At 40.3% G+C, this 14062-nt stretch overlaps 1 protein-coding gene across 2 annotated transcripts; it reads right to left on the reverse strand.

Moving 5' to 3' along the window:
* Nucleotides 1-1783: 1783 nt before the first annotated feature.
* Nucleotides 1784-14020, reverse strand: CASP3 (caspase 3). Of its 2 annotated transcripts, none has more exons than XM_036382484.1 (8): nt 13939-14020; nt 9640-9776; nt 8476-8568; nt 7513-7637; nt 6887-7015; nt 4843-5018; nt 4244-4361; nt 1784-3181 (listed from the first exon to the last, which is right to left on the reverse strand). In XM_036382484.1, exons 3-8 carry the CDS (start codon nt 8547-8549, stop codon nt 2955-2957), a joined length of 849 nt encoding a protein of 282 aa, XP_036238377.1. In that variant the 5' UTR covers nt 8550-8568; nt 9640-9776; nt 13939-14020; the 3' UTR covers nt 1784-2954. The 2 variants fall into 2 exon arrangements, with proteins under 2 accessions (XP_036238377.1, XP_036238378.1); XM_036382485.2 differs by lacking the exon at nt 13939-14020 and adding an exon at nt 11427-11793.
* Nucleotides 14021-14062: the final 42 nt, after the last annotated feature.

Consider the following 14062-nt stretch of genomic DNA (forward strand, 5'->3'; position numbering starts at 1 on the left):
TGAATTATTACAAATAGGGTTGTTTAGGAAAGACATGAGAAAAATAGGAGAGACAAGTAAGATGTGAGCAAAAAGGATGTTATCACCTCTCCTTCTGCCTTCTTCAACAGGCTCTGTCTCTACAAGCAAGTCCTGCACACTGGAACACCATCCCTCAGTCAGAAGTATCTAGGTGTCTCCTTGGCACTGCGAAGGAATCTACCAACTTGGAGTAAAACGTGGCTCTTGTCCTGAAAGGACTTGATGGGAATACCTCATATCTTAAGCCCTACCTCTGCTAAATGATTGGTGCTTAGAGTATAGAAATTCATTAGAAAATAAACTCCCCTGCTTTCCAACTAGTTCTCAGAGAAGCTGGATGGGGCTAATTAAATTTCTGATTATAACCAATTCAGCACTGTAAGTCTGGCTGTGTTCAGTAAGATCTCAGATGCACAATGTGGGCTATGCTCCAAGTCTGGTCTCATTCATGACCACACATTAACAAATAGTGCAGTTCACTGGAGCAACAGGCAATTAACAGATTCTTGTTGGATTGCCAGTGATAAATTCACTAGACCTACATAATCTGAGAGCACAGCACTATGCACAAGTATTTCCAGGCATGCTCTGGTACAGGTGGAAATCTCACTGGAGATGTCCCTGCTTTAGGGAGGAGACAGGAGCAAGCCCATCACCCTGTCTGCATGGTGGTCACATTCCCATCCTCTGCCATGGAAGATTTCAAATACTTTCTGGAGAAGTGAAAGTGAGACTGTAGTCAAGTATCCTGTTACTGTCATCATGAACACTGGGTCTGTCCAGCCACTTTTATACATAAAAGATGGATATGGAGAGAGTTACAGAGAGAGAAACTACAGAGACTGTGGGTCATGCCCAGGGTAGAACATGCAGTGTCACTCCCTCTTCCATGTGGCCAGCTGCAGAGCTAAGGTGAGATCAATGAGAGCCCCTGCCCCCCATCACCAGGCCAGCATGCCCACTGTAATCCCTCCAGCACCAAATCTCATGACATGCCTCAGGAAATCCCTTTACCACATATGCCTCAGTGTATCTCATGGGTGCAGGCCTCATTCCTCCAACTGGATACTCATTGTGGCCTAGCCTAGGTTTTGCTTTGCTCTGTTTTAAGGACCATTGAAAAAGCTGTACAATAATTTTCCTTTAAAGGACCAAGACAAATCCAGACTAGAATTCATTAAATCTAAGGGAAGAGCAAACTCTGTGACGGGAGTTTTTCATAGCAAAATAACTAATAACTCAAGGAACATCCCTCTGCCCCATTACTCTGAAGCAGATTAAGAGAAGTCCCGTCAGTTATTTACAACCTAAAACCTTGCAAATGCTTGTTGTAATTCATAACCTATGAGAAGAAGAGGCCCATTTAATTTTGCAACAGGAGCATGGGCAAGAATCTGCCCAGAAGTGAAATTTCAAGGAGTTAAAATAGACCTACCCTCTCTCACAGAACATTTCTATACGAGAGAGATAGAATTGCTCCTATCCAGCAGGCAGTCATCAAGGAACTAATTTACAATGTTTAAAATTGCCTCCTCTGCATCCCTTTTGAACCTGCATTTCCCATGTCTCAAGTCACTATTCTACCACCTGGCTATACAATGGCATTCAATGCTTTAAAGGGGATTCTTTTCAATTTCAGGTGGTAAGGTCGATGGGGGAGAAAAAGGACAATAGTAATTTGAGGAAAGGATAGAATTAAAGTTCAAACTAATTTGCAAAAGCTATCAGATCCTAAACAAATAACACACATAGAAAAGCATGATACAATCCAGGAAACAGTATTTAATTTAAAAAAAAACAAGTACAAAATGCCTCTGGAAGTGGACATCATTTTTCCAGCATTGTTTTTGCTACAGAATTTTAAAAGGGTTTCAAGTCTTGTTTTGCAAGCACCTATAATAATTTCATATTCTTTCACTGATCTTAAAAAGACTGCTACAAGTTGAAATATCAGCAAAAATGTTTTGCAATTTTGTAAAAGTCTGTCTCACACAATTCAGAGTCAAGAGATATAAATTTACTATTTGTTAACACATGGAATTACCATTATGAAGTGAAATTTCTCCAGTACCACAAATCTAGGTTTTCACACAGATTACATGTGACATACACAGAGCCAACCCATTCTTATTTAAGGCTAAATAGAGGAAAGCAGACTGCTCAGAATGCAGACTCCCTTTTGCACTGGTTCTTATAGCCCCAAATATGCCCCAACAGCTCCACCCTTAGGGAGCTGCAGAAAAAGACATTTTGGAAGACTGGTCCCTTAGGCACTCAGCTTCAAGGTCAGAATACAACATTTATTTTGAAACAGCTACCATGCTGATATAATTGTTTTATCTAATATTCCACACACAAAGTTAGTAAATTATCACAAATTATCAGGAAAAACTGACTGTACTCTAGACATGCTTTGTAATTGTATGCAAAAATATGAAATGGCTGTTTTCCACAGTTTATGCCCAAAAGTGTAAAAATAGTTTAGGTTATAAACTGACCTAAACTTTGAGAACTTGAGTTAAGAAGAAATGTGTGATGACACTACTATTGTATTACCAGCAATGACACTCTGAATCTTCTTTGTAAGATTTGAAACCAAACTATTTACAAGAGCTGTTTATTTTCTGTGCCCCTTCGGCAAAGTGAAATGTAGCACCAAATTGCTCCAATAAACGATCTGATCTTTCTTCAGTCTCCCTTTCCTAATTTTCTGCAATACTCCAAGCACTACTTTCAAATCTGCTTCAGCTACTCAGCTTTGCATTTCTACACAGCCATACTATGTTTTATCTCTAACAACAGACATATATTTAACTTTGAGACACTTCATTGTGCCACACACAGTAGTGAACAGTTATCCAGATTTAAAAGTGGTATTTTGTACTAATATTGCATATAAAATGCAGATAAATAGCATGAACTGAAAAATTATTTTAGGAAGGGAAATAAAATTCTTTGGTGAGCATAGAGACAATACATGGAATCTGTTTCTTTGCATTAAAATCCTGTTGAGTTGAGCAGGACTCATACTCTGCCACTTTGCGATTGACACGAGTTAAAATCTGCATGAGTTCAAGTTTCCCTGCATGTTTCTTCAGCATTTCACACAGTGACTGAATAAACCATGAGCCTTGAACTGCATTCCTCCAGGAGTAATAGCCTGTGGAAAAGAGCAATGTCAAAGTGATGAGAGGGAGCAGCCTTTGATACAGGACAGGTCAGCAATTAGGAGAACAATGCATTGTTTCCAATGGCAACCAATATTTTAGAATAATTCAAAACCACCAACCAATAACATTTAGATTTTATAATCTCCACAAATTCCAATTGAAAATTTTTTCCTAATCCTGTCATCTTTTATAATCTAAGAAAATCTTAAGTAGGAAGAAAATCAAAAGTCAGGAAAGTTATCTTCTGCGGCAGCAATCTTAGTCATTAATCACTTACTACTTTTCATGGGGTACACAAATACAAAGAGGTGACAGTACAGATGGAAAACGGGTTTCAGTGTCATTAATTTCACAAATACGTGCAGAATTAAAGACTGAACCTACCTCTGCTAAGTGGAAATAGGACATATGAAGGGCTCTGTCACTACCAATTTTGCTTAAGGATGCAATACAAATACAGTCAATAGACAAGTAACATGCTGGTACTTATCATCCACTTCTGCACATCTGATTATTTTGTTCTCTGAGAATAATATCTTTTCCTCTTGCTGTAAATTATTTGCACAACTCCAATTAACTGAATTTCCAGCAGATGAACATTTGGGGGTTTGCTAGTGAGAAGGATATATTCAGTTTTGTAGGAACTGAGAATAGCAACTACTTCAACAAGAAATCAAGTCAAATTTAAAAAAGTGATTGAGGGAAGTAAATATTTATTTCCATGAAGGACTGTATTGGGTCTGGCTGAGCAAGAGTTCATTTTCCTACAGCAGCCCTCAGTGCTGTGCTCTGCACTGGCAGCTGGAAATGTGCTGATAACACCCCAGTGCCTTGGGGTGTTATCAGCACATTTGGGAGCAGTGCTGCCTCTCCAACATTCCCCCACCAAGGGGCTGGGACTGGGCAAGAGCCTCTGAGGGGACACAACTAGGACAGCTAACCCAAAGTGACCAAAGGACATTGCACACAAGTGAATTCACCCACTGGCTGGGTGCCACTCCAAGCTGTAATTTATAGCATGAGTACAGGCTGACATGGATACAGTGCCTCACCTGGAGCTGTAGAGTAGGCATACAGGAAGTCTGCCTCTACAGGTATTTTCTGACACACAGTTTCTTGTGATCCACTGTCTGCCTCAATACCAGCATCTAATTCTGTCCCTCTACAAGCCTATTTGGTAGAAGAAGAATGGAAAAAAAAAGTTAAAATAGAAAAGTAAAGGCAGTGATCATTATAAAAACAATGATATTTTGTGTTTTAAAAATTATATCATGATTAAAAAACTGCAAAAATAACAAGAATTTATGTGTCACATTTCCATTAGACAGACTCAGAAGATAACTAGTAACATTTATTTAAATCAACTACACGATTTGAGTATTCATTCAAAAGTGCACTCAGAAACTCATTAAAATATTACCTAATATTTTATTTAATGCATAGAATTAACACAATGCCAGCTGTTATAAATACAGCCTACCTAACAGGGAAAATTGTGCCACTTTAGATCTGAAGAGAATCTTACTCTGAAAGTAATTACATTCAAATCTATTTTAGAAAGGATTAACTTTTTGCACTAATAATTAGTGGGAAATGGTATTTTTTTTAACTATCTGGCTGATTTGATCATCATTGTTCAGCTGTACATCACCTGAATGAAAAAGAGCTTGGGTTTTCCTGCTAAGCTTCTGCACCTGTCACCTCTGAAAAGGCTTGTTAGTGCCTTCAGTTCAAGAGGCCCATCTGTACCATAGATCAATCCTTCGTCGCCATGGCTCAGCAAGACACAAACAAAACTGCTTCGCTCGCTGTGATCTTCTTCAGAAACTTGAAAGAAAAAAGAGAATTATCTAAACTTCCTGTACTCTGTAAAAATTTGGAGCATTTGATCTGTCCTAGGTTACAGAAGTTTTTAAGAACTAATTAGCATGTTTAGAAACCTCCAAAGAGTTTTCACTTCTAAACACAAGAAGCCTGCCTACTTTACTTCAGGAGGTTGGGCACAGGAAACCCCAAATTAAGGGCCCACCCTCCCAATTGCAAGACATGGCCACAGAGCTAGGCCAGGAATAGTCAGGAGACAAAAAGGGTATGCCCACAGTGTCTCCAAGCTGGAATGATACAGCTCACTCATGCAATAATGGTCAGCCTTGTGGTCTGGGATTGGACTGACAGAATACCCTGGGGTTTGGGAAAGAAAGGAGAAGTCCTTCCTCTCTTTCCAATTGGGGATGCTTCAACTACTTGGATTACATGGGAACTAAATTTAGCATGACCATGGCTGTTGCTGCTCCTGCAGGTTCTAGCAGAACACTTCTCTCTCACTTTTTACCTGTGATGAGGTCTAGGAAGATTTCTGAATCCTCTTAATTTTGTTCTTACAGTTATTTAAGCTTGATATAAAGTGTTTGTAGTTTTATACTTTTTTTTTCATCTTGTGGTATACAAATAGCATAGAATCTATATTCTCCAATGTCTTTTGTTGTCTGACATTGTGGGAAATGTACTTGAGGACCGAGATGACTTTTTCAAATTTATGAAAAGATACAAACAAGGTTAAAAGAAAGGATCAAAAGAAATTATGAGTGGTGATTCAAAAAGATGTAAGAGTTTGTAGACGAAAAATAAAAACTGTCCCTAAAATCTGAAGTCTTACTGTTTTGTGCTTAACAAAGCACTAAATTTCTGTTCTGGAAGAAATTAATTGCTTCAACTTTACTCAAGTGATGTACACTCAGGCATTTCTACAATTATGGACAAGCACTGCATTTAGAAGAGTCACATTTTCAGCTACTTTCAACAGACCAGCTACAACAATACTAATGAATTAACCACGTCTGGGAACACTTTCTGGCATAAATATTAACTGGCACTAAAGACCTACATCTATGTTAGCAAACACTTTCATTAAAAAACAAACAAACAAGAAAACCCCAAACAAAACCAAACACAAAACCCAAGACCAGGATCGCTGCAGGCTAACTGCTGTTGGGAATAATCACTGGAACACTTTCAGTGTTTAAGTATGACTTGGAACAGTCTGGGAGAGCACTAGTGGGCATGAGGCCTAGTCATGGCAGAGAACCTTGCACCAGTTAACTGGAATGGCCTGTTCCAGGGCACTGATACCTCCAGCACCATTTAATGTACAGGCCTAGATGCAGCCAAGTCCAAAGCAAGCAGGACTGACACAGCAGTATAAAGCTCTCACTTGAAAGAAGGGTGTTTTGTTTCACAAGGTAAACAAAATGTGAGTTGTTTATCCAAAAGAAAATTCAGTCTACACACCTGCAGTTCTGGTCCCTCAATCAGAACCTTTCTTTGGGCTACACCATTAAGCATTAAGCACAGAACCCCTCCACCCAATCTAGCAGCTTTCTTTCCAACTCACAGAGCTTCAGAGATCCCAGGGTCAGAATATAAATCAGTCTGCATTTAAGTTTCAGCCTTTTTTCCATCCTTCTTTAGAAGATGAGAAAGGATATGGATACAACAGTCATGGCACAAAAGATGGAGAGACAGCTAAGATGAATAAACATAGAAACTATGATGTACGTGTCATCCTTAGCAATAAATCACCAGAAGGTGTGAAAAAGCATCTAAAAGAACCCAGAAAGAAGAGATGTGAGGGCAAGAGGTGTATTTGGAAACAGCAGTTGACTTAATGTACACACACACAACATATAATAACTTACCCTTTTTCAATAGTTTAAAAATGTTCCCACATGAAAGATCATTGTTGATCTTTACTTTATATCTCAAATTCATAAAAACTTCTCTGACACTTGCAGCATCTGCATCTGTACCTGAACGGGACGACATCCCTATACACAAGAGAACTGTGTTATTTCTTCATATTATATAGATGACATGGTCTGATTGAGCCAAATTATTTTTCTTGTTTAAAGCTGTATCAGTCTGAAATATTCCATTATTCCAGATCCACTCTAGCAGAGAAAACATTGCACTTTTACATGGGCATACCATCTCCCACCCTCTGTACCGATTGTAGATTTATCTGCATCTTATTCTTATATCTACTTCCCTATTTAAGGACATAAGAATTTCATTTGCAAAACAGAAATCATGACTAAAAGGTAAGAGAGACTTGTATTGCAGATCAGTTTTCCTCCTCATTACTGCTACACCCTAATGTGTTCCCTCTATGCATATTTGGAAGAATGGACTGAAATGAATCACACTCATGACTTAATTTTAGAGTGCAATCAAAACTGGTCTGCATATTTAATTTTGAAGAGTAACACACAGCACGAATTTATCTAAATTAATGAAAAAAGTAAAAAAAACTTGTGAGTGGTACTGGTATGTGGCTGGAAGTTCTTATTGTTTATTATTACACATTCCCCCATCTCTGGATAATCCATTCTGTAACTGTAGTCTGGCAGAATTCCAGAGTCCATAGACTTGCTAGCAGGTAGGCTCTTTCTGTATAGGAACCAGACAAAATGTAGGTGTTAATTTCTGATCTCTCTTTTCAAAATAATGACAACAATAGGCTATTTTAGCAACCCCAATGGAACTGGTGAGATTGCATTTGTAGCAACCTTCTGTGGAACTTGCAACAAGCTTGAAATTAAAAGACTCAAGAAAGAACTGTGTTTAAAATTGTAATGCCTCTGCACAGGAGAATATGAAAACTATGAAAACTTATTTTAAGGATGCCAATTACTGTACCAACAAGAAATCAGTTGGGCTTTTTTACTATCATCTTTTGCAATCTATGTACCTGGAGGATAGGTTAGCTCTGAGAAAGCAAATCTGTTCTGAATTCTAAACAGAAGTTATCATTGAATTTACACAAGAAAACATTCAAAACCTAAAGAGATGTGGCAGATGTGTGCTCCTTTTCTGCTTAAGCAAAAGCTGCCAGCGTGATGGCTACACCTCGATGAAGCTGGACTTTGGGATACAGCTAACACAATGGCTAAGAGCCATAAGTCTTCCTCAACATCTAGGGGCTAGCTGAGCATGCACTATCCCAAAACATGGCTCATAAGCAAGTTTGACTGTAAGTCACTTGTCCTCCTCCACATACAGCAGGCTGCACACCAGGTTCTCCCTCGAGCAGAGATGCCTCTCAGTTACTCCTCGAGGCTGAGACACCCCTTGCCACAACAGCTTCTTGGTAAGTAATTGGTAGCATGCTAAACTTTAAAATATTAGCTCAGTGATATCAAGGATTGATTGTGCATATATAATCCCTTAGACATAAGCTGCTGCCCAGACTTATATTGAAGACTTAAACCAAAAGTACCTCACTTACCCTTTAAAACCTGGAACAGATTTTGCATCTGTCTGATCTTCCCCCAGATGTGGTCCATCTCCCATTTCTGTCATTATTGCTTTCAATTATCAGCTTGAAAATGCAAGAAAATAGAAGTATTATGACAGTTCACAGAATAACTTTAGCCAACTATATTAGTAGGAAAAAAAAAAAAAGCTTTCTGAGTAATCTCTACACATTTTATATTTGAAAGAAGAACATTATTGCCTTCTAAAAGAGCTCTGGGAAAAAGTCTCCAGATCCCTATGACCAAATCTTTGAAAAAACCTACAAAAAGCAAGGTAAGAGAGAAACAAATCAAAAACAATCTTTAAAACATTGTAATGTCCCCAGATGCAGTAGAAATTAAGAACCAAAAATCAAGCAATACAAGTTATTAGATATGTGCAAAGACTAACATAGATTAGAAACTAGGTCATAGTAGCTTGAGAAATGAGTAATTTCTCTGCATTCCATTTCAAATGAAACATCACTGCATCCCTTTCTAACTGGTGTATGTGAAGGCAATTGCTATGGTAGTAAAACAAAACCACAACAATATAACTTAAATCATTTGATGGAATGACCCCTATGCTGTGGGCTATTTACTTTTATGAGAATACAGGCCAATAAATTATAATGGATACCAAATCAGAAATCAATTTAAAAGCATAAACCTCCATGGTTACTTTGTGTATATTCATGGAACATACTACCAAAAGTTATCTTAAACTCAAGTGTCAGAAAACAATTATGTATCAAATTTAAACCACCAGATAGGACAGAGTAATAATTGCTTAGTAGTGCCAAGACCTCAAGAAGGTCAAACAAGGCATTTCAAGGCAAGAATTTTAAAAAAACTTACTTCAGCAGATATATTTATGGTAAATAAGAAGGTATGAGTAACCAGACCAAGTAGCAAGATTTGCTGGTCAGATATGATGAAGATTCTTATTTAAGGCTTAAGTTCTTTGGGGCAAACTATATTTGCCATCTTACATAATGATATTATTATTATATTAAGTCTCAACTTTGTATCTGTACTCTTGTTAGTACAACACGAACACCCCTTTTTGTGGCAACAATTACTGATGCATCAGAAGCAGTAATTTGGTTATGTATAATCTGCATTCTTAACCTGTTTCTAGGAAGACATTTACTTACATTTTTAGTGGCTTCAAAAGATCTTCTGTGTTGCTCTGAATGTTATTTCAGAACACTGATGTAATTAAGTCTTCTTCTTCACCAAATTATTCCAGACTTGACAACTGTTTTATGTAATGCAAGAAACAGGAAATTTCCTGAAAATCAAATGACCAAAATACAAAATAAGCTTAGTATTTTAGAAATATAATGTCTAAAATACATTTTATCATTATATTTTAGATATTTACTTTAAAGACAGTATCATAGGGTAGGAACTAAATCTACAATGCTGAACTAGACTGCCTAGCCTCTTGATCTGGATTCATCCATCCTAACTTCAAAGTCTAACTCATTATAAGTATCTTGTGGGAAGAAAAAGTCAAGAAACTCCAAAGGGCAATTCAAATACTTATGACCTGTGGCATGACAGAGATCCAGCCCTATGCCCTAGAGAGCAGGGAACATGAGCACTGCCAGCAAAGTCTAGTCTACAGTGACAACTGGTGTGTGCACCCAGCTCTAACTGGAGGGCAGAGCTTCTGATCCCCAGCAATTGAAAAGAACACCTTTAATTGACAAGGATGCTTTAAAGTTCTGCTCCAGCACAGCCCAGCTTCAGGAGTTTCTATGACTTTTTCAACCATCCCTACTACAACATCCTTTGGTTTGGGTCCCAGCTTTCCTGAGCTCTCAGCCTGAGCAGAATTTGTAGGATAACATCCAAGGAGACTGACCCACCATTCTGATGCCACTCATACTCTTCCTTGCCCTGGAGAAGAACTAGGTGCACAAGCCACAGCCCACACCCTTCAATGTGGCTGGGATTAATAAGAGATAGGGAAATTATTACTGTTGTTAGCCAAAGAACAGATGAAGGAAGTTAATAATCAGCCAAACAAAACAAAAAAAGCACAGCATTATGTGCCATCTCTATTATCAAAACCAGCTAGCAGGTGCACAGACAGCAGTGCAGCCATGTCAGCACAGAAACCAACTTCTCCTAAACCCCAGGTGCTGATCCCAGCTGCCTGGCACTGTGAAGTTCTGCAGCGCCAGTGCTGCAAGTCCATGAAGGAGAGAGTGTGAACTAGTAAATATGTGCTTCCATAAGCTGTGGCTAGCTCCTGTTTATCAGATGAGCCACATACCAAGAGCTACTTAAAGAAAGACTCAGCCAAAGTACAGGGAAGGCTAACACACTCTGGCCAGCAGATGAGCCCCTGGAATCTCGAGGGAGGCTGAGTGGCTTATTGGGCTCTCCTGCATTCACATCAACCAAACTACTGAACAGCTGCAGCCTTAACTAAGCAAACTGCAGAACCCTGAGAGCACTGAATGCTTCTCACAACATAAATACTAAGGCAGGATGCAAACACTAAGAGAGATATTCAACATTTAAGTGACCTTAAAATAAGACTTATGTCTTTGACACTTTAGCGACCTTAAATTTTAAAGCTCTCAAACTGCTGTCCTTGATCAGCACCAAAGAAACAAAGAAATTGGAAGTAGGTAGCAAAACCTACAATTACAACAAACTATATTAGTTTCTTTCTGAAAAATTTAAAACACAACATGCAATACTGTATCATAAAAATATTTCTTACTAAGGCCTCTGGTAGCCTAGGTCACAGCCTACAGTTTTAATTGTTCAGTGAAGTGTTAGAGCTTCCAGCACTCTGCTTCATCACAACTGGAGCTGAGAGACTTTACAGAAGCTATAGGGATTGTCTAGAAAAGTCCGGTTATAACGCATTGAGTATTTGAAATGCACATGGTTTATCTTCAGAACAGAACCTGTAACTCACTTTTAATATCCATCAATTCCTGAGCACTCTCAGGCACCAGGTCACTGCACTCTTTAAAGAGCAAAAGACACCCACAAAGAGATGTCTCTTTTTTTGCTCGGCACTCCAATACGTGTTTGAGCCAGGAGGGTGTTCTGTGCTCTAAAGCAGCAGTCAGGGTAACAGCAATGCTCTCTGGAGGATGGTGCTGATTCTGACCAAGGCCACTAAGAATTGCCTCATCTTGCTTTAGGTAATGCAGTGATGCCATGCATTTCCCTGTGGAGGATGATCTCATCCTGGTGGGGGAGATGTGGGGGGAAGAAATCACAGCAGTGCTTTAAAAATTTATTACAGATTTTTATTCTGCTCTTTGATATTATTTTCTCTGAAAGCTTAGATAAAACGAGGTTTCAACTGTAAAGAAATATAAAAAACAAGGTCTTGAAAAGAACAACAGCATTTTTATATCTAGCAAAATAGATTCTGTAAATTTTAAGAAGCTTATTTTATAATATTGTATCTGAAAAAAAATACAATCAAAAAAAAACATGAGACAGAGACAGCAAATATAAAGGTGATGCTACAATGATCTTTACATATACTAAGTAGTAAGAAATAAAGTGGCTCTAAAAGGTCCAAAGCTATGCTCTGCAAGCTACCAAAAATGACCAATGTCTCTCTGTACAGCAATAACAGCAAAAATATTTTTCCCCAACATAAATGCAGTTGTTCTAATGCTTTTCTTTTGATAAGAGAAAACAATAAATAAAAAAACAATAAATAAAACAACTTTTTACTCCATTCCAGCCTGGATTTACTTATTCTACCTGGACCTAAGGAAAATAAATTCATATCATCATGTGTCACCACTGCCATAAGAACCACCAGGTTGCTTTTTAAGGCAATAGTTATTTGAAATGAGAATCAATTCTCATCAACAGAAATGAATAGTATAGTGCTAAAAATAATACCAAAGCTTCTGAGATGGGAGAAAGCAAATAACTAAACTGTCTTTAGTTACCAACTGGATCCTGAAATATGCAAACCACAGGAGACAACACAACATAGTTAGTATCTATCTGCCACTACTAAGCAATGAGTACAGCACTATTAAAACACATGTTCAAAACAGACATCAGCAATGTAAAACATCTCCCTAAAGATAGGAAAAGGGCAGTTTTCTACATCACATGACTGCAAGAGAAAATGTCAAGCATTCAAAGAAGTATTTTTTGTACATGAACATATACATGACATATCATGATACTAATGCAGACATGCAAATTAAAAATTTTCCCCTCTACAATGTGTAATGCTAAACAATCATTATCTGACTAGTAACAGAAGGAAAATATAGATACAGACTATATGAAAAAACGAAAAACATTTGAAATACATCATTACGTTTTCTGTGTGACACTATCCCCCTACTAAATACTGCTACCACAGACGGAAGCAGGCTGAGACCGCTCTTCCCATTGCTTCTGGTCTGGATGCAGTTGCTGGAAAGCCCTGACACTGGGCCAGCATTCTGATCTTCCAACACTCAGCATGAAGCTGTAAAATCAGCTGAAATACTCTGAGTGTAGCTGGGAGCCTTGAGTTATTAATTTGCCTGTAGCTATTAGTCACATCACCACCGCTATAAGCAACAGCCACATCGTGTTCCTTAACATGAAGGGCACGGTGTGCTAGTTCTAAACCTACCACCTGGCAAGCAGATAGCTGAAAGAAGAAATGTGAGTTACAGGGTAAAGGACTACAGATGGCCAGCCCTATCCTTCAGCCGAGCCGGGAACAGACAGGACACAACCCACCTCGGGCAGGGCCTTTTCCATGCTATCTACAGTCAGCCAGAGTGCCTGCCAGGCCCCCAAGCATGCTTTCCGTCAGGACAGACGGGGCTTAACACGCTTTGTTCTGGAAGATCCAAATACAGCTCCCGACCCCGTGTTTCCGGTCAATGGGTTCCGAGGGGTCACCAGAGAGCAGCTCGGAATTACAGCGCCTTTCTTTGCTTTTCCTTCTTTCTGCCCTCTGTTTCAACAGCTTCTCCACAGAGACAGGCTGAAAGGGCACAAGCTAGCTGCCGTAAGCGTCTGCAAAGCTAACACCTGATGCCATGGCTCTGCTCCCGCGCAGGGGAAGCGGCGGGCGCTGGGCTGGCACCGCGGCCGCTCTCTCCTGCCTGGCCCGCGGGCAAGGCCCGGGCTCACCCTCATCCGCCCCCGCCACGGACCGACCGACGGACTTGCGGGAGCCCCGCGGGCAGCCGGGGGAGCGGCGCTCTCAGCCGGGCCCGCCCCGGGCGAGACGCTGCTCCCTTCCTGCTCCCCTCAGGCGACTTGCTCCGGGAGAGATGCGGGCGGCCACGCGGAGCTGGAGAGCCACAGCCTCGTCCAACCCCCCCCGCCCCGCTTTGTTCGGCTCCCCCGCCGCCGCCGCCACCGCCACCGCCACCGCCACCGCCGCGCCCGCATCCCGATCCCGGCCCCGGCCCCGGCCGCACCGCGGCACCGCCGCCACCCACCGGCTTCGCCGCCTGCTCGCTGCGCTCCGACCCGCGTTTTCCCGAGCCTGGCTTAGCTAAGCGCTGCTCGGCGCGGAAAAAGTCCCGCCGCCGCCGCCGCCGCCCAGCCCGCCCCGCCCGGCGC

This window comes from Molothrus ater, chromosome 4, assembly GCF_012460135.2.
Source record: "Molothrus ater isolate BHLD 08-10-18 breed brown headed cowbird chromosome 4, BPBGC_Mater_1.1, whole genome shotgun sequence".
In the NCBI taxonomy this organism is placed as follows: domain Eukaryota; kingdom Metazoa; phylum Chordata; class Aves; order Passeriformes; family Icteridae; genus Molothrus; species Molothrus ater.

Coding starts and splice junctions, on each gene's coding strand:
- CASP3 (XM_036382484.1), bottom strand. CDS start 8,549: ATGACAGAAATGGGAGATGGACCACATCTGGGGGAAGATCAGACAGAT. Junction 7,638..8,475: donor TCTGTTCCAGGTTTTAAAGG/GTAAGTGAGGTA, acceptor GTTCCTATACAG/AAAGAGCCTACCTGCTAGCA. Junction 7,016..7,512: donor GAACTTCCAGCCACATACCA/GTACCACTCACA, acceptor TCTTGTGTATAG/GGATGTCGTCCCGTTCAGGT.